Source organism: Rhinichthys klamathensis, unplaced genomic scaffold, assembly GCF_029890125.1.
Source record: "Rhinichthys klamathensis goyatoka isolate OS25496 unplaced genomic scaffold, OSU_Roscu_1.1 h1tg000032l_1, whole genome shotgun sequence".
Taxonomy (NCBI): Eukaryota; Metazoa; Chordata; class Actinopteri; order Cypriniformes; family Leuciscidae; genus Rhinichthys; species Rhinichthys klamathensis.
This window is the reverse complement of record NW_026606581.1, coordinates 3391261-3412363: the sequence shown is the minus strand read 5'-3', so window position 1 is coordinate 3412363 and position 21103 is coordinate 3391261. Positions and strand designations below refer to the sequence as shown.

Here is a 21103-nt window from a genome sequence, read left to right as displayed (position 1 = left end):
GAAGACACGATGAACACAATTAGTAACTACAAGAAGTCTTACAGAGGAGAGGACACACTCTTGTCTTCAGACTAAGACAAAGTTTACCTTCTCATTAAAATGAATTTCCACAAACTTTCCAAACCGACTGCTGTTGTTGTTCCTGACCGTCTTTGCATTTCCAAAAGCCTCAAGCAAGGGGTTGGCTGCATGGAACACACATATTACAAACATAGATTTTGCATCATATGCAAAAATTAAACACTACTGTACAAGACAACCAGTGTCTTTGGAGAACCTACCTTCAACAATCCTCTCATCTATATCTTGACCTGTTCCATAAGATGTGGTTAAATACCTGAAATTAAACAGATACAGTATCAAGAAATGATGACATTAATGACAAAACTGGTCCAATAAAACATAAAACATATTTACTTACCATTAACATTACTGAACACTGCAACATTCAACTATTAAAAAATTAGGTAAGATTTTTATTGTTTTTTAAAGAAGTCTCTTACGCTCAACAAGGCTGCATTTATTTGATAAAAATACAGCATACAAAAAAACATAATATTCTGTTAAATTACCATTTAAAATAACGGTATTCTATTTGAATATATTTTAAAAATGTATTCCTGTGATGGCAAAGCTGAATTTTCAGCATTATTACTCCAGTCTTCGGTGTCACATGATCCTTCAGAAATCATTTGAATATGATGATTTGCTCAAGTAATATTTTCTTGTAAAATTATTATTACATCAGTGGAAAATTTATCATCAGAAGTTTATTCAGGATACCTACCCATTTTTTTCAAGATGTGGCGAAACATGTGAAATAATCATCATATTAAGTCACCACAATGGATATTAAAATGGGTCTTTATGATTTTGAGCATTTTCACAGACATAATATTTTTATAAAAAAATAAAATGCTAAATATATTTTCATATCTAAAAAAAACTCACTTCACCACTAGAAGGTGTGTGAGTGTGTGAGTGTGTGAGTGAGTGAGTGAGTGAGTGAGTGAGTGAGTGAGTGAGTGAGTGAGTGAGTGAGTGAGTGAGTGAGTGAGTGAGTGAGTGAATGAATTTGGACCATTGTATACATGTATGACATTTTAACCGTATTCCATAAATACTGAGGAGTTATCACACCTGAGAACAAACTTTGTGTTTTCCGTTTTTCCAGCACCAGATTCACCGGACACGATGATGGACTGACTCATCTTCAGAACCTTCATGTCTCTGTAGGCTTTATCCGCTGAGACAGAGAGAGAGAGACTGACGTTTGTCAAAATCACTGTCAATACTGTAGTTACCTTAAAAAAATTCTACAAAAATAAAGATTTGGTGCTTAGAATTAAATCCTCAAGTGTCCTATTAGACAGACATTCATGTTGTCCACTCACCAATAGCGTAGACATGAGGGGGAAGTGTCCCCAAAGAGCGTCTCTGATAGCTCTTAATGGACTCTGGAGAGTAGAGTTTCGGGATGTCGAAATACGGGTTCACAGCAATCAGGATATTAGCCACAAAAGTCTGAAATAAAACAAACAGGGTCCGAGAACATTTGAAACGTTCATCGTTGGGTGTGTGCTTTTGTATTTGCAGTTTTACATATTTTGGGCAAACAGGTAGTTCCGACCAATAGTTGACAAGTCGGACAGCTCAGACGAAGAGCAATGTTTTAATCGCTCTCACTCAAAGCCTCAGACTTTCAGGTTAGCCACGCTATGCGGAGCACCGCTACCTCACAGGACCTAATTAAGTGCATTGGGCAACTTGATAGCGTCTGGCCAGGATTAGTTGGGTCATCTGAGACGTGCAGTCGCACTAGGGCAGGGCCTAGGCAGTCTCCTGACAGCCTCGTGCGCTGTGCTGATGAGCGTGCGCTGACAGCTGGACCGGCGTCTCTCAGATGAGAGGCTAATAAGGGCCGTTGGAGCACGACAATAACATGCCCATCAGCTCCGTACCTGCAGGCATGCTTGCCAATGAGATCTGTGGGGTTTAGCATGAACCTGGAAGCCCTGCACTGCCCTGAGGTGACTGTTAAGCAAAATATGTGAATGCATCATGCATTTGCTTAAAATTTTATGACCCAAATCTGTTGAAATTTAAAATGTAGTTTCATTAGAAGAGGCTTTAATTAATCAGAGAATCAATTTGTTATACATATTTAAAGGTGATTTATGTAATTTAAAATGCAAGTGCAAGTAATGGTGCTTTAAAAACATAAATCTATTCGGTTCATTTGAGCATCCCAGCCTGCCCAACACACTTAAACTTAAACTTAATGGTGCGATTTTTTTTTCCATTCATTTTTCCCATAGTGATTTCAAAAAAAGACTTTGATAAAGAATTATAAGCCATGTACCAAACCAGCCAAACCCGGGGTTTTTTTAACTGAAAATTTTTGTTGACGTGACCACACCTTTAGTCTGTACAATTGGACCATGTTTATGTTATCCACTGGCCAAGTAATTGTGTACTTGCGTAGTTTTGGTGTTGGAAAAGGCATAGAAATTATCAAAAACAATCATTCAGAACAAGCATTTGACTTACATAGATCAAGTCTTTGCTGTAACGGATACGGATGTTGTTTAGAAGAGTGGCCTCGTTCAAATACATAAGAGAACCTGGAAGCCAAGTAAATATGAGCATATCAATGAACATCATAAGCTTAAGTATTTAACGTGATACTAATGGCCCCAAAGAAGTTATATACTTACAGTTGTCTTCAACATGTTTGTTTACATCATCCTCAGCAGGAAAAACTTGACTGATGGGAGCCAGGAATGTCTGTAAAGTCAAAATGAGCATCATCAACTTTGTGACCTCTGTCCAAATGAAAAAACTGGCCAAACAATAAATGGCTACATTCACCATTTATCCATATTAATAAAAGTCCATATAGTTTACAACCACACAGAAGATTAATGGGACAAAAAATAAGTAGATGATGGCAGCCGTTTGTTCTCTCATTTCCGAGTCCGTCTGGTTACTTTCACTGAGGTGTGAAGCTATAAAAACTCAAGGTCTTCATACATTACTACTGCGCAAATGACAATGAAGAGAGGTGCTAGGTCAGCCATGATTGATTGTGTCTAATGGCAGCCATAATGCGGAGAAGAAACGGTAAAGTCATGTTAATGTGAAAGAAAGGTGAGAACATAAGCTGTGAAATCCATTACATGACACATTATAAGACACCCAAAACTGCCCATCACATCGGTGCATTATTCAGAGCGAGATGAGACAAGCTGACCTTTCCCAGAAAACCCATCTCGTCCATGCTGACGTTCCTGCTTTACGTTATTCCTCCACTCCCTCATATTTATATAAGTCATTTACATTAGAACCTCACTGGACAGATATTATCTGCCTCAATGTCATCAATATCAACAACCTCTATGACCTAAAAACATTCACAACCTTGATACTGTATATTCTAGAAGGAACCTTTCACACATTGTTTACCATTTGTTAATAAAAGCTAATGGATCAATGACAAATAAGAGAGTCAATGATAAAGAAAAAATTGAAATCTATAGTTTAAAAAACACAGTTTTGATACTGTTTGTATTCATGTTGGTTTCAAAAAATACCTTTTTCAAGAAAAGTTCAAATTTTATGAAAGTCATTTGGTGGAATCATCAAGTAAAAAAATTATAACATTTGCCATTCTGTAATCATTATTTAACATACACACACGTTTGTGTGTGTGTGTGTGTGTGTGTGTAGGTTTTCTAATCTTCTGGAACATTTTTCTGAAATATCCCCCACTATACACACAGTGCCGCCATCTCTAAGGGAGTGTGTAAGTAGTTGAGACACAGGTGGATTTTTTTCTCTAATGAATATACCCTGAGTGTAATGTGATCTGCACACCTGCAGCAGGTAGAGCTTATTACTTATTCAAAGCCCCTGCAAGTGACACCCTTACATGGCACAGCACTATTCTACATACACATGTTCTCACATTTTACCTATTGCTCAGATACCTGGAGGCCTTTTATACACATCATGAAGTTAATCATGCGTGTGGTGGGAAGGATTCACATCAGCGGAAACCGTGATCACATGATCGCCCGAGGTACGCATGGGCTCAGCAGCCGAGGATCATCACAGGTGCTTAGCAACTAAGTTTTCCTTCGTATCATCAACATATGAGGCACGATAACATGGCACAAAATCAATAGCTGCCACCTGCTTGGTCACCGGTTAAATGCTCACAGGATAAATTTCAAGGGCAGTAAAGCTGACGTCTTACCTTTCCTCTCTGATTGAGAGGTTCAATAGTGAGTGCATCCGCACCAATGTCCACTATCATGCCCAGCTGGAACCCGTCGGTTGGGTGGGGCGCCCACACAGGCTTCCCATCCTCCATTGCACCCCACAACTATACCACAGCTCTGGAAGACACACACAGGGTTAAGATTAAACACTGACTTGGCTGGCAGCATGCAAAGCTTGTTCAACAGAAACGTAATTGTGTTTTGTTTAACACAAACCATGTGACTGTAAACAAAATGTCTTTTAGATTGCAGCAGGTGGAACTGGAAGCCAAAAAGGTCATCTCAAGTATAGATGATTGTAATGAAAATAACAAAACAACTTGTTACATTACCCACTTCAAAGTCTTGATATGCATAATGTACAAAGCAAACTGAAACTAGAACTCAGAAGAAAATGTGAGTGGTGCTTTTCCACGCAAAGCTCACTTCCACTATCTCAGACATTAGAGTATGATTGCATTTTGAGTCGCATTTTGCCTCCAAGTAGCAGTCACATGGAATTGTCAAATTGGTTCTGAAGCTGCCGTCACTCTCCACTTATTCACCATTAAATAAATAAATAGTGAGTTTATCCTACAGCAGGGTTAAAAATATATATTGATTTCTCGATTTTAATTGATTCCTCTTTTGGTGAACGGATATCGATTCTTAAATCCAAAGTATCGATCTTTTGGTCTATGCTGTTTTCAGTTGGTGAATGAATGAATCTTTGTAATGTGCCTCCATTTTGATATGAAACAAAGTCTTTCAAATTCTATCATTTTTATTATGAAATTCAAACAATAAATACCATTTTGCTTGGTTTTCTCTTCTAATTATAGTGGTTTGTGAGCATAGCTGCTTTAATAACCAATTTTATGACATTCTATTTAAATCTGTTTTTAAAGAAGAAGCGCATCTCCTTAGCCGTACCCTGGAGTTGGTTCACCCTCCGCCTATGAACGAGCCACACACTCACTCGCAAATCCTTTCATTATAACCAACAGATTGTAAACACAATGTAAATAAGAGATTCATTGTACAATTAAGACAGCTTTTTTTTATTAAACAAGAGTTTTCGCGAGAGTGCGATTCAGTGAGCTTACGATTGACAGCCTTAGTGTTTCTAAAGGTAGGGCTCGTCTCTTCTGTTTATTACCCATTCACAATCTGAACACAAGTTTAGTTTTCATGCTTCTAAGCAAACTGCAAAGTTTCTAGATTGACAACCGTATTTAAATGTGTGATTGAATCGGAAACTGCGATGATTGCCAGGACAAAACAAAACGGGACATCGTTTTTTAAAGTCCAAATAATGTATAGTCCTACAAAGCTATTATTATCAGAGTTTGTGAGCAGAGCGGATCAGTGAACGGGAGGGAAGCGTCATTTTTCCAGAGTTGCACCGCAGCACAGCTATACCACACCATAATACAGAACAGTAAGGCTATTGCAAACAGAAACAATTATACTGTACTGCTACATAGAAATTTCATGTCGCCGCATTATAAGCGGACTGCTTTTTTGATGAGCGCTACTACATGAGTGGAGCGTTTGCACAGGTAGTAAGCATGTGCATAGAGCAGAATATTGAGCGGAGGGTCACACACGTGACAACGGCGAGAGCGAGATTGAAACCTGGGCGCTGAATACTGAGGGATGGGGCGGCATATATTTTCGGCTGTTTTTCTCTTTCAAAAATTTAGTGCATTGCTATAGTAGAAACATAATTATGTCATTAAAAAGCAATTATTATAATGTTGTTATCATAAAAAATTCCTTATGTATTAAATGCAAGAAGCCTGATGCAAATCAGTTAATTTTAAGCTTTAATTGTATAGTAACGTTCCAACTGGTGGTCCGTGTTTATAGTTAGCATTAGTTGGGAGATATTTTGCAATGTATTGTACTGATAGGCCTACATACCAGAGATGCTCACAAGTCTCTGAGCTAGAGTCCAAGTCAAGTCTCAAGTCTCTGAGCTAGAGTCCAAGTCAAGTCTCAAGTCTTTGAGCTAGAGTCCAAGTCAAGTCTCAAGTCTCTGAGCTAGAGTCCAAGTCAAGTCTCAAGTCTCTTGTGGTTATAAGTGTTGCATCACGTACAGCGACCCATCCAGGTTGCTTAGAACACTGCATAGCTTTATATAAGGAATTCAAAGCTTGTAATATGTTAGGTTACACTTTATTTCGATAGTCCACTTTAGACATTCTACTAACCATGTACAATTTCAACTACATGTCAACTAACTCTCATTAGAGTATTAGTAGACTGTAGTAGACTGTCAGGTTATGATGTGGGTTCGGGTTTGGAGAACAAGTTGACTTGTAGTTGCCAAGTTACTTATAGTCAGTAGAATATCTGTTGGGGAACCAACAAAACAAGATATTATAATATATAATTAGCAGATATTAAGCAGACAGCCTACTAATACTCTAATGAGAGTTAGTTGACATGCAGCTGCAAAGTTACTTATAGTTAGTAGAATGTATAAAGTGGACTATCAAAATAAAGTGGTACCATATGTTATTATGACTCCTTTATCTATTAGCATACAGTATCAGCTTTGATTTTGGTATATAATCAGTGTAAACAGGCTATTGCAACATGACAAAAACACCAAGAATGCTTTACTTTTAGTTAATTTCTTTATTTTGCCTTGTAGCTTGAACATACCAAGACATAAGACCAAATATAGAAAATGATATAACTCGCAACACTAAAATTGACACACTCCTATTTAGTGCAAAACCTCAGTGTAGCTAAATGCAAATAAACTATTGCATCCAAATGAAATTTAACACTACAGTGCACTTCCAAAACATTAAAATGCTCAAAATCTTTAGTGTAAATGTGAAGCAACTGACCAACTTATGGCATGTAACTTGTTAAGAACAAAATGTTTAGAAATAAAAAAATCCAAAGGGTGAGATCAGACTGGTTAACCTTCTCTTCTCTCAACACACTAGGTATGGGCCACAAAACATTTCTGGCTTCTTCTGGCTGCACTGCCTATGCAACTAATCATAGCTTATATACTGTAAGTCAACACATCCCAGACTCTCAAACCAGTGTAACGTTATAACTAAATGAAACAGTAACGTTACATGATCAACAATAAACCTGTTTGTAGACAACGGGCAGCCAGCGGGGCACGTAAATGATTAACGTTACGTTAATCGACCACCACACGTTTGGCAATTAAACAAACGCTCATTCATATTTCATAAGGAAGACAGTCGGAGTTAACCTCTCGTAACGTTAGGTAGCTAAAGCAATAAGCAAGCTAACGGTAGATGGTCAATGCTGAGCTAAACATGTTTACTCACCTCTCAGGGTGCGGTTTCAGATGCCTGATAAAATTAGATGTGGTTGAGCCAGAATCTTTTATCGTGATACTGCATATTTTGCATTGAGCGCTTCTTTTGAGCGCGTCTTGTTTGAAGTTTTTGAACCCAAAGCTAACGATGAATGGCACAGCAGCGGCCGGTGCAGTCAAACTTTTTGTTTGTTATCCTCTCATGTGCGGTCGCGCGCGCGCTGCCAGCAATAGGCCACGTAGTACGTCCCAGCTGGCATTCGACTGACATTAAACGTTTAAATGTGGTTGAAATAATGTCAGTTTATGAAAAAACATTAATTCAACGTTAAAACAACGTTGAACACCAAATAGTTGAAGTTGTGTTGTTGACTCACTACGGATTCAACATAGAAATATAAAAAAAAATTGAGTTGTACATCAAATCAACATTATTTTTACAACCATGACTTTTAAAAATTTTGTTGAAATATATCAGTAGAAAAATAACGTTGTTCCAAAATCCAATTTGCAATCTGATTTTCAAAATCTAAACAAAATTCAACGGTTATCCAACACTGGCACCTGACGTTGATTCAACAGTGACTCGACGTTAAAATGCCAGCTGGGGTGGTTACGTAGGCAGGTTATAGGTAACGGAGGGAGGGGGATAACAGCGAGCTCATCAGACGTTTCCTAAAAATAAACATTGTTCACGAGTCCCGCAGCTCGAGTCCGAGTCGAGTCTGAAGTCTTTCGAGGACGAGTCTCAAGTCGAGTCTGAAGTCACTGTGTGTGGGACTTAAGTCGCACTCGAGTCCGAGTCTCAAACTCGAGTCCCCATCTCTGCTACATACTCCAATTGATCAGAATTCAATTAACTGAATTCAGAATTGAATCGAAAGCTTGTGAATCAAAATTTAATCGAATCGTGAAATTTGTGTCAATACCCAGCCCTTGTATATTCACACCAAAAAATAAATAAACGTCAATACATTTGAAAGAAAACAGTAGGTTTTCTAGGGCTAAACAACATAATTATGTAAAAACTATAAAATAATTATTTTGGACATAATTATTCATAACCGCCTATTTTACATTTATATTTATGCATTTGGCAGTCATTCAAAATGACTTCATATTTGTTGTATTGCATTTTAAAACACAAGTGCAATGTTTGCAATTAACATCATCACCGTTTAAGTAAAATGATCCCGTATGTAAATGTTTTTTTATTACATGAATATTAGGACACGAGTAAAGTACAAAGCTTTGTTTACAAAATAAATAATTGGTAAAAGGCAAATGTTATATCATTGCCATGGTAACATTTGGATCCATGCCGAATGAGAGAGGTACGTGAGCCTTAAAGTCCCTGTAAAGGCAATTTTAACAAAACATTCTAAACACATTCTAAAGGTTAGAAATGTATTGCTAAAACATATTACAAAGACTGTGAACTGTGAAGTACTGAATTGTGGAGTTAGACCGTTAAACAGTTTTTCACCCTGGCAATTTCACGGATTTTTTGGGCGGGTCTAAAACAGGGCTCGATGACGCACTGGAGCTCTTGGACACGCCCCTACTCGATGACGCACTGATACTGATCCCTCTAACAATATAAATAGAGCACATTCGCATCAGTTTGGCGCTCATTTGCGAGTTACTGTCAGTACTATTATCAGTTACTACAGCCTACAGTTTGCTATCTAGCCATGCCTTCGTCACGGAAATGCGTACTACTTGGATGCAATCATTTGCAAAACAGATCGGTGTCCTTGTTTAAATTTCCTAAAAACGACGACATCAAGAAGAGGTGGATTAATTTTGTGAAGAGCCACCTTGATGGAGAGCTGAGGATCACCAGCCAAACCCGCCTCTGTAGTGATCATTTTACTCGTGATAGTTTTATAAACTTTCGTCGGAGACAACTGGGATTCACAGATAATCCGTTGTTACTGGTGAAAGGTGCCGCACCGACTATCTCTCGCCTCGGCCTTCATCCTCCCGTCCCGCCGACAACTGGCGCCATCATCGGCAATGCGTGCCCACCAATGAGTGTAAGTTGCCTTGTCTAACTTTATTTGTCTAAGTTAGGTTAAGCTAGTTAACGTTTACTTACATATAACTTAGCTAACTTGCATAAAAGGGAGAGAAAAAATTTACCATTCTGTTGCAGAGCGAGGGGGACGATGTTGACTTCCTTGGTCAATGTCTTCTGAATCGGATTCAGGCTCTGGAGGCTCAAACAAATATGGCTTGGTATAACCTAATAACCTAATAAGCTGCTAGGAGCATCCATTTCGGCTGTAGCGGGTCCCGTCGAGTGCAGCTTTCCCGCGAGTGGGCGTGGTTTCAGCGCAGCCAGCGGACACGCCCCCAGCGTTTGAGAGCAGAGAAAACTGCTCATTTTTTCAAGATTTTGATAGCTTATTTTATGTACTTGCCGGCTTTTTTTATCATTCAAATTTGGCTGGGTGGCTAATAACACATTTTTCTGTGGTGTGACAAACTCAGAACACATACTTAATTTTGACTTTACGGGGACTTTAACGAGGCTTTATGTTCTGTTTTGCAGGTTGGTCACTCGAATTTTCCACGAATTTAACAATATTTTGTGAGGTATTACACTGGATATGGAATCTTTTGTTTCTTTTCCCAAATCCTCACCGTCACATCCTATATTTTCGCTTATTTTCTTTGAAATGTTAATTTCTTCCAAAACATGGCATTGGTACCCTAACCTAACCTAATACTTTTATAGAAATATCTCATCGCTTTCTCTCGTCACATTTAATTTTAACACAGTTTGTGCTTATTAGGCAAAGCAAGGCACGTCAAGTTTATACGGTATCCTGGACATGACATGCTGGGGGATAATGAAAAATAATGTGGCCACAAATTAAGCAATTTGTTGCTTAGTTTTAATTTAACAAATTAAAGGGAACAAATTTATTAAACGTGGACCAAAATAATACATTGTAGGAAAGAAATAACAAGTTGTAGGAATGAATTATTAATATTTATTTTTTTATATCTATTTTTCAGCATGTCGTGTGCGGGGCTTTGCATGCATTTCCCATGCGCTGGTAATTCAGTTCCGCATTCCCCGTAGCGCAACATCTAAAATAAATGTCCTGCTTGTGAGGAAGATAGCACTTTTCTGCCCATTTACAAACAGTTTCAGCTGCTTTGGACTAATGGGCGAAAACATGAAGATATGAGACAATAGATGCTCTGTCCTGCTCATGTCCCAAAGCCCGATAGATAATGAAATAATTATCTTTGTGGGGAAATATAATTAAACTTGACTTAGTCACTGTAAAACCTGATGAGTTAGTTCAACTCAAACCGTTTGAGGAAACCGATTGCCTTAAATCATTTAAGTTTATTAACTCAAACAATTTAAGCTTAAAAAAATATTTGATTTGTGTTCAAGTAACTCAATAACTTATTGTTAAGATAACTTGGGTAAATAAAGTTAATAGTACTAATTCCATTCAGTTGGTAGTATAACTTAAATCTATGAAGTACACTGTAAACCCAAATAAGTTGGCAGAACTCAAATTACTTTTATTGGTATAAACTAAGTTAGCTTTAAAAAGCTAATCTTCTAACATAGTAAATGCTAACATATTAGCAATAGTATGTTATACAGAAACACTTGCTGTATGAGCACAGCAATATAAATGGATTATTTGCTCTCAAATCAAGCTGCATGCACCACTTGTCACTATGATGGTAACTATCCTAAAGCCAACATTAACAGAAATTCTTCTAAATTAGCATAACAAAACATGAATCACTACTAAATCTCACACATAACATTAATCTTACACACAAAAAAACATTATATCACACTTAATTTTAGCATTTACTCTCCCTTTCGAGTGCCATCGGCAAAGCATGCTGGGAAATAGACATCCAAGGTGTTTCAGTTAAACTTAAGTTCGTCTAAATTAAAATAAATAATTTCATAAAACTCAAAACAATGAAACAGTTCAGTTTACTTAAAATATATCAGTTCTGTGAACTTGAAAGAAAAAGAAAGTGCTAAATACTCATAAAAGTTAATTTGACTGAACTAATTTGTTTAATTTAAGTTTGTCCTACTCTCAAACCAATTAATTATTTTGAGCATTAGGGTTTACAGTGTAAATTGTTAGTGTTCAGTGTGGTTTCTACTGCTAGGCCATTTTGAGTAGTTGTTTACTGGCCTACATAAAAAGAGCCCATGTCTCAATATAAGTGCTTAGACTTGGTCACTTCATACATTTTTACTGATCAGACAGTTCAGACTAAATCCCATCATGAAAATACCAAGTGTGTAAACTCCCTCCAAGATGCATACGAGAACGATAGCTATCGGATCAGATCAGCATACGGAAGTCTGAGCCCCAATCATCACATGAGCCAGATAGTGGTCCCCTTTTTAAATCATCTGCGAGTTGAAAATCATACAGTTTGTTCAAATTCATTAGTCTAAGTATGAATATTAATTGTGATCCACACTTAGCAAACACCACTATGGTTTAACATTATTATGAAAGGTAAAAATGTGCTCTTTTATGCCACTTAATGATGTTTTGGAAAATTAGGTCATTTTCAGGCAAATGTGTAATCAACTGTGGTTCAAGGACTGTGTCATCTCTACAGCAGTTCTGTTGAGGTATTTTAGTCTTCTGGCCTGTCGCTCCATGTTTTTTTCAATGATCTTGTTATTCCTCTCAGGTATGGGCTTATCCTGTAATAGTGGATTTAAGCTACTGCTATTTGAGACATCTTTATCTGCACAGACTCTCCTCTTGAGAGAACAGCTGGTGGCCCTATCTGATCACTCTTTGATCCTACAATAAACCATAGACATCTTACACTGTTCAATATAATTCCCTTTTTAAAATGTATCTGAAGCACTGGATGACAATGACATCCGTTAAGATCCATGAGATCCACTGGGTGCCGCAGACTGCATGACCTGTAACTGAACTGCTGTCAAAGTCTACAAAAGTAATAATGGTTAATCACAAGAGCGTTATTATACCTGCCAAGAGAACAGCACTGAGTTCACGTCAAAGACGTCTGGGTGTGTGTGTGTGTGTGTGAGGTAGGACGTGATAACTGCTCGAGGTTTGGTGCAGAGCAACATTTCCTATTCTCTGGCACTCTATATGGCCTGGTCCCAAGAGTTCCCCACAGCGCAATTATCAATTGTCTAGCATGCTAACTAACCTCATTATATGCTCAGTATCTGTGCCAATAACTTGAGTCTCACATAAGTCTTTTGAAAGGAACAAAGACTTCAGAACAAGACATTGGCATATGCTTCAGTTCTAAAGCATTGCTCATCAGAAAACTATCTGGCACATTACATCTTTCTGAAAGCTTTGTTGTGTGCTGAAACAGTCTTGGGAAAATCAGATGTTTGATGCGTGCTAAAAACATAAAGATCTGTTCATTAAGCATCTTTGTAATGTATGCCTTCGTAACGTGTACTCATAAGGTGAACATATTTGTAACTATGGAGTAGAAGTTATCTGGCTCTAAACCTTTTGGCCAATAAATTTCCTTCTTGACTTTTCCATGACTTTCTCTGCTCATAATGGGAAAAAAATAACGAACAAATTGTTAATGGAGACTAAACTCATAAAGAGTATATTTTTTTAGCCAATTAAATATTTTTGGGATGACCATAAATGTGTAGATATTGTTTTTCTTCATGACCTTTTAAGATCATTTCAATTTCCATGACCTTATCGATTCTAGAAATCACGAAAACAATAATAATTTAAAGGAATAGAATAATTTATAAAACATACTAATTTAAAATAATGATCTTGTGAAAATTAAAGTAAATAACTAATATATAATATATATATACACACAAACACAGTACTTAAAGCTGCAGTCCGCAGTTTTTCCTCTTTGTCGCCATCTCTGTTCGAAATCTGCAATTGCAGTTATTTGCGGAATTATCAACTTTACGTGAGTTGTGCTTCGACATGGCACAGCACGGATGAACACAATGTTTGAGGAGAGTGTGTGGCTGTCAGTCACCGTGCCAGTGTGGATACTGTCATTCAGAATCACAGATTATACTTTTTGGAAGTATGACCAACATAAAAATTTTCACCGGAAAATGTCATCAAAGTAACATCCAATTTTGTTCTGGTTCTAGACATTGCAGTAAATCACGCTGATTAAATCTAACAATCGCATATCATATCACACAAAACCGTGCAAATTATACTTTGTTCTCAGATTGTTAATGTTAACAACGTCAGCATTGCGTGAGTACATGTAATGTCCTTCAGATATGTATCCTTGTTTTTGCATGGGTCCGGTTGCAGTCTCTTCTGTAGAATCGGGTGAATCTGTTGTCACTGGTGATTGTCGTTTGAAACTTTCTGGATCCGCAATCAAATTGATAAGTTTAATTATTTTAAGTGCTGTGAGAAAAGGCTATAAATCTCCACCTCCAGCATCCTCACACGCAATATAGCCAACTAGCCGAGACTCCTTTATGTGTACAGATGTGACGTAATGACGCAAAGACATGCTCGAATCTCCCGCAGAAATCCACCAGTACCACTGGAATTAAAAACATTATTACAACTAGGGATGCACCGAATCCAGGATTCGGATTCGGATTCGGCCGAATATTGGGCTTTTTAACGGGGTTCGGTTTCTGCCGAACCTCAGAATTTTTTTTCACCGAACCGAACCCTAGGCTTGCACTACGCGCGCTACGTCGAAGTCACCGATCAGTGAATGACATCAAAGTACCGCGTGAACGAATAGAGAGCAGACGGCTCCTTATGCTTTTGAATTGCTCTCGCGGTACTTTGATGTCATAAACTGATCTGTCTGTGCAGCGCCGGTTCAAGTCGAACAAGCCTGTAGTCGTGTAACGCGTTGTGTCAGGAAGAAAAATAGGGATAGCTCACAGCTAAAGTTATTGCAGAGGCCAGACAGACTCACGGAGGCGATTGGCATCTCACAACTCGCACTTTATTCGACAATCGAACTTGTGTAACTGTCTGTCACACTTTCTACGTTCCACAGCGTTACTTAACAAAATAAGGTAAAAATGAGCATCAAACAGAAATAACCCGCATACATGGGCATGTGTTCGAGGCGCACGGCACATACAATACGGACTGCAGACAGTTCAACAGGAGCGCGCAGTTCTTAAAGGGGCTACACCTTATTTCCACTCGTTACAGTAGGTGCACCGTTCGAATGCAGTAGGCTGTGAGAAAGTAAAAATGGAACTCGTGAGCAGAAAAAGTGTTGTTTGGCAGTACTTTCAGTGAAAAGAAGGCAATTCAAGTCGAGCTACATGTTCAATTTGCAATCCCGATTTGTCTCATGGTGGCAAGGACTCTAAACAATAGGCTACACAACAGCGCCGCTGTTAAAATGCATAATGTTGCTTATTCTTTTTTTTTTTTACAGTTATAAAAGTAAAAGTAGTGTTTATTATTTACAGTAATAAAATAAAATGAAAAATCCACTTTGTTTACTTCATTAATGTGTTTACTGTGTTAATGGACTGAGGATGAGAGTAGGATTCGGTATTCGGTTTCGGATTCGGCAGAATCTTAACCAGTGGATTCGGTATTCGGCCGAACCCCACAAATCTGGATTCGGTGCATCCCTAATTACAACTAAGCTTACCGTTTTGAATCGAGCTAAGGCAAGCAGATAGTTTTTAACACTGGCTGGTTATGTATTTTCTCAAATTTATTTTGGATAATTTTTAACCCAAAAAAAACTACGGACTGCAGCTTTAAGCACATTGGTGTTTTAACCAAGAAAACGTTCACCAGTTATTTATATCTTTTGCTGCAGTGTGCCAGTAATATCAGTTTACATTTCCAAACATTCCTTTTGCCATTAATTGTAATATGTGGCAATTTTTGTATGCACAAGGAGCCTGACAACAACCAGTATGTTCCACACAGAGATCATCTCACCATCATCAAATCCACCTGAGATTACATGAAGAAACAGAAAAAAACTGAGAAAGACTAAATCCAGAAGAACTGTGGCAACGTCTCCAACACACTTGAAGACCCCTTCCAGCAAAACTGCCTGAAAAACTGTGCAAGTAACCGAGGACAAAAGCTGTTTTAAACGCAAAGGGAGACGTTGCCAGTTCTTCTGGATTTAGTCTATTCATGTAATCCCAGATGTATACATACATTGTATGTATGTGTGTGTGACTGTGTATATATATATTATTTTTAATGTTGCCATCTCATCAGGTTGATTTCTCATTGTTACAACAAATCCATTCTTATCCATCTAAATCATGACATAACACAGAGTAACACCAACATGCTTATCAGATATGACCCTAATATGACCTATGCAATGGAAAAGGGAAATTTGAACATACTCAAAGACAAGATGAGCCCAAAGTTCATGTGGCACAATGCCCTTCACTTGGATTTTCCGGGATTTAAATAGGATTACGAGCAGGCAACTAGGCTATATGTACAGTATTATGGTTCCCACGGTTAGTCATTTTAGCTATATCAGATCATAATGTAAACAGAATGGTTCCAGAAAAGGAAGTAACATGTACAAAGAAAAAAAAAATCTGATAAGCTACACCTGTACAATTTATCCGGAAGAACTGTGAGCAACCTGAATCCAGATTCATCCAGTAAATATTACAGATCTTTTAACTTAATCTTTATCATCATTTCTTATATCTGTTATGACATTAAATTCAATTAATCATAATATGCTGGCACATTTAATTTTGATAAAACCTTTATAATTATGTGTCACAACAATGATGACATTGCATTAGGGATGCAATAAAAACATTTCATAGTTTTATTCTGTGCAAAATTCTATATTTTGTGAAAGAGAGGAAGGCTTTGTTGAAAAGGCCTGAGACATTGAATCAAATGATATGGAGATGAAAGAGAAAATGAACTTAGGACCTCGGCACTAAAGTTGCTTAGCAACACGTAAATATTGGTGGCAATCTTTCTAGTGTGGATCCATGCAACAACATGCAAAACTCCTTTTTTAAATAAAATAAAATAAAATAAAATAAAATATCCACTGATAATGAATTCATATCTTTGGAAATTTCAAGGCATACTACGTCTGGCTGAGAAACAGTCTCTTCCACAAAAATCAACAGATCTAAAATAACAACAAAACTGTTAGTGTGATAGTCGACAAAAGACATTTCTTTTCCCACATTTTTGGCTCATCGCTCTATCTAAAGTTGCACAGTTTTTCAGCGAGATGTTCATAGAGAGATGAGTAATTACACATAATTACGTGCATGCTGATGGCAGCAGTACAGACGTTGTCATTGGAGATGGTTCGGGGTGAAAGGGTTGTGTGAGTTTCCTGTACCACACATTTTTAAACCCCCTCCTTCCTCTGCTCTTGCTCTCTTTATAGCCCAGACTCGAGGATATGGAAAACAGGACGCAACAGGATGCAAAGAGGCCAGTGTCGTTGGGACTTCCAAAGGCAACATTTTACTGCGTTTTTGCTGGGTTATAAATATTCAAATGAGTGTTCAAATATGCACAAACTTTATAAAAAAAAATAATAATAATTAAATCAAGCCAAATGTTATCAGGTAGTAAGCAAGCTTCCAGTAGGCAGATAAAAGTAACATGATTTCCACACATTAAAATCCTGATTATGTTTAATTTAGCTATGGAAGCCATTATTTTGAAGATTAGTTAAAATACAATTTCCATAATTATGTGTTCTCTGCAGGGAAGGTTGGATATTTTTGCATTGTACAAAGGTATGATGACATTTATAGAAATACAGGGCAGCTGTGAGTGATTGAGCGTTTTTGTCCTATCAGGGTCATTCCATTAAACAGGTTAGGCCTACATTTTATATAAAATAATCAAAATCATAAAAAAAATGTATTTAAAAATGACCATGCAAGCTTTTATTGCAATATATTATGTATATATTTATATTAGTTTTGTTAAAATATGTATAAAAGATTAGTGACAGCAGCCGAATATTCCTGCTGCTGTCTGTTTTTAATGTTAATCAAACAACAAAAGACGAAGAAAAAGAATCACTCACCGCTCCTGACTGAATAACTTTTTTGACTTTATTAAGGACTAATTAAGGATCTTTAAATAATACAGTGAATAATATGCAGTGTTATTTTACATTTGCTTACTTTATTAAATTTCTGTACCTGAAAACTAGGCTACTATTAGACCTAGGCTAGCATTGTTTATTACATTAATTTGTATCTTTGTTATATTGTATTTATTTGTGCTTTTGCACAAATAAATACATTATATTAGCACATAGTAAAAGCTTTTCATTGAAGTCAGTTCACACACATTTCGTGGAAAGACCCGTGAGAGATTATAAAGGTGGAACCATTCCCGTTAGCCAGGACAGCTGCGCATGCGCAGACACCGCAGTTTACAGTCACCTAATAGTGTTCAAAGCATCCATCATTCATTTGATTGAAACACAGATAAATAACGTTAACTTGGCCCATGATTTCCACAACTTCAGAACACAAAATTTAAACTCTTTAACAATACATTCAACTTGTCGAGTTTTCATGACATAAGTTAAGCCTTTAACTTACTAATTTTCTAGAAAACTTTGGCCACACACTTAACTTATCAAAACAAAGCAAAACTCTCGGTGGAAAAACTAAATAATATCACTGAAAAACAACCACGAGTAAAACTATGAATAAATATAACTATAAAGCATGTAACTGATACACAAGACGCTTTATGAAGCGCAATAACAGTAAACTGTCCGTAACTTACAATACAAAAGTCACAATTAAAATCCCGTGTTTTAAACATAATTTAGCTTGTTACTAAATTAAATGACATGCGAAATTAACCTGCCGAACCACCGGACTAATAATATGGACATATTCATTAGCAGCATGCTAGCTCGCTAATGGAAAAACAATTAAACACAACTTAAAACCAAACAACAAACCTATATCTGCTCTAAATAAAAGCCACAAAATTAATAAAGTGATTAAAGTCACTCACATTATGTGTAAATCCGGTAATAGCAGCTGTGTTTGTGGACAGAGAAGAGACAGACTGTCCCGTTTAGCGGTGACAGATTCCCTTGATGTCAAATATTCCCTTTTCCAAAGCCGCTGTCCTTCCTCTCAGTAGTGTGCCCGGCTTCAGACTGAAGTCCACAGGAATAACAGCGACCTCAGTGGTGACACAGTAGCAGTAACTGGTTGACACAGGCGGTGTCTCAAAACACAGGGACCTACACATCTATACAGCTTTTGTGAGCGCGCGCGCGCAACAATTTTGCACCTCATAGACTCGCGCAGAAGCAACTTTAGGAATTACCCTGAAGCCCCAAAATGCTGCCTAGGTAGACAACTCACTAGGTTTTTGAAACACAGCCTCTGCATTTATCAATCTAATGACCATAATAACCTGACTTTTAACTCTTAACACATGGTCAACACTTTGGTTTCAAGAAAAGTTGAGTAGCCTAATGCAGAATGTTAGGCTATACAAGAATTATTATGACTATAATTTAGGCTATATTATATTATAATTATTATATTGTATAATATTAGAGGCCTATTATGTATAGCCTATACCAATGTATATGCCAAATTGTAATAAGTATTTTTTTTTTTTTATGTTCTCAGTTCACAAATCGCGTTGCTTAAAAAATAAATAAATAAATAAACACATCACATGGGCCTGAAAAAAGCAACAAAAAAAATCTCTACATGGTTTTTACATTATACTCTAAATAGATAAATAACTCGCGTTCCTGGGAAATACTCACAAACAGGGACCAGGTCTTCTAATATCAAACCAATATTATCAAGCCTCAACTTTGTAAATGATAAAATAATATTCTAAGAAGAAATCCCACTTCATTGTTGAAAAAAGCTTTATTGAAGATCAAAAAGTGTCATTTGAGGGATGAAGAGAAAGTCAAGAGCTTCCTACTGGATTGTCATGGTTACTAAAAGGTGTGCAACTGATACAAACTGGAGACTCATTCATATTTCAAGAGCTTGTAATTCAAAACTTATAGAAGTATTCCTAAGTTGAAATCTAATCCCTCATTGAAAGCAGACTTTGTGTTTGTAAATCTAATTAGGACACATGATATCTCACTACGTGGCACTGTATCAAATTTCCGGCTATGAGAAAAACAGTTTTAAAGACTTAGACCATGGTGAAATGTTGCTCAGGGAGTTTGTACAGGTTAATAGCCTGCAGTTTGAGTCTCACATAATCATAAAGCATTATTTCTGACAAGATCTTACAGAATGACATCTTGTGACCACATACTAATATTAAACATCAGCTCCTACAGAAACAACTAAACATTTCAAAAGAGGTTGGAACAGGAGTATTATAGTTATGTCATCTGGTAAGCCTGAAGAATCATTAATTAGATTTAATGCCACACTGACTTTTGCATTTCCCATGGGAGTATTGCAGAGATAAAAACAATCGTACAAGGTGCGCCAGAGCACATATGCCAGTAACACAACAGAGGCGAACAACAGCTTGATTTCTGCATGTGGACACTGTGACTCAACATTTAACAAATTATTTGAATGCTTCATAAAAATAACGAGCCTATAAACCTCGTGAGGAAGATTGCTTGAGTCTGAATATGCAAGTTCAGTCCATTTCTGGAAATGGCACTGTAAATGTATTGGGTAAACATGTACCAAAAAATCGGAATAATTAACCAGAAGTTGTACACAAATTCCACAGTGAACTATTAAAATCGTTAATTAAAGCTTAAATGAAATAAAATATAAATATTAGATGAAAAACAAACTTAAAATACCAAAATGAAAACAGAAATTAACAGATATTTAAAAACATGAACTAAATGTTGACTAAAACTCAAATCAATTTAAATGAAAGCTAAATAGAAATAAATATATAAACCCAAACGAATAAAAGCACATAAACTAAAATTAAGAATGAAAAAATAAAAATAAAATATTTGTATTCTATTATAGTAAAAATGCTTTATAAGTATTTCAATAATAAATATCTAAATAATAGTAAAATAATATTTATTTATTTATTTATATATTAACCACATTTTTGTGGCTGTATATACTAATTATCATTATTATTATATTTGTTTTGTTGAATCTTGAATCAGAGTCCACTCTGTGTGACTGGATATTCATTCATTAATAAACATTAATACTATCAAAAGGCCCCCAAAAAAGAATGAAAAAAAAATCTAACAGCAAATTCCCTATTTGGGTTTGCCCTCCTTATACCCTCAGTGGTAACCAATCCCTTAAAAACATTTCAGCTTAAATTACAACTCATCCCATATGCTGCCGGCCTGCTGGCAGATGGGTAATTCCACAAAGCACTGGAGTAATAACTGAGCGCCGAGTGAACGATCCACTCAAAGAGTCTCATTAGCTCGAACACTTCAGAATTAACAGAGATAAAGGAAGTTCCTCATATGGAGAACACAGCAGGGATGCAATCTCAAGAGGGGGGTCGTCACAGGTGGGGTTTTTTAA

At 36.8% G+C, this 21103-nt stretch overlaps 1 protein-coding gene across 3 annotated transcripts in view; it reads right to left on the bottom strand.

The window, feature by feature from the left end:
- myo6b (myosin VIb) overlaps positions 1-18758 on the bottom strand; it is a 58411-nt gene extending 39653 nt beyond the window's left edge. The window contains exons 1-8 of one of the 3 annotated variants that reach the window (XR_008806661.1): positions 18597-18758; positions 4259-4400; positions 2718-2787; positions 2551-2624; positions 1395-1524; positions 1141-1246; positions 282-337; positions 88-185 (exon numbers count right to left, since the gene is read on the bottom strand). Coding sequence is in view for 2 of the 3 variants with exons in the window: in XM_056245606.1 (XP_056101581.1) it covers positions 88-185; positions 282-337; positions 1141-1246; positions 1395-1524; positions 2551-2624; positions 2718-2787; positions 4259-4375 (651 nt within the window). In the remaining variant the exon portion in view is untranslated. The remainder of the gene's footprint in view (positions 1-87; positions 186-281; positions 338-1140; positions 1247-1394; positions 1525-2550; positions 2625-2717; positions 2788-4258; positions 4401-18596) is intronic. The other 2 variants (XM_056245606.1, XM_056245607.1) reach the window with 2 other exon arrangements.
- Positions 18759-21103: the final 2345 nt, after the last annotated feature.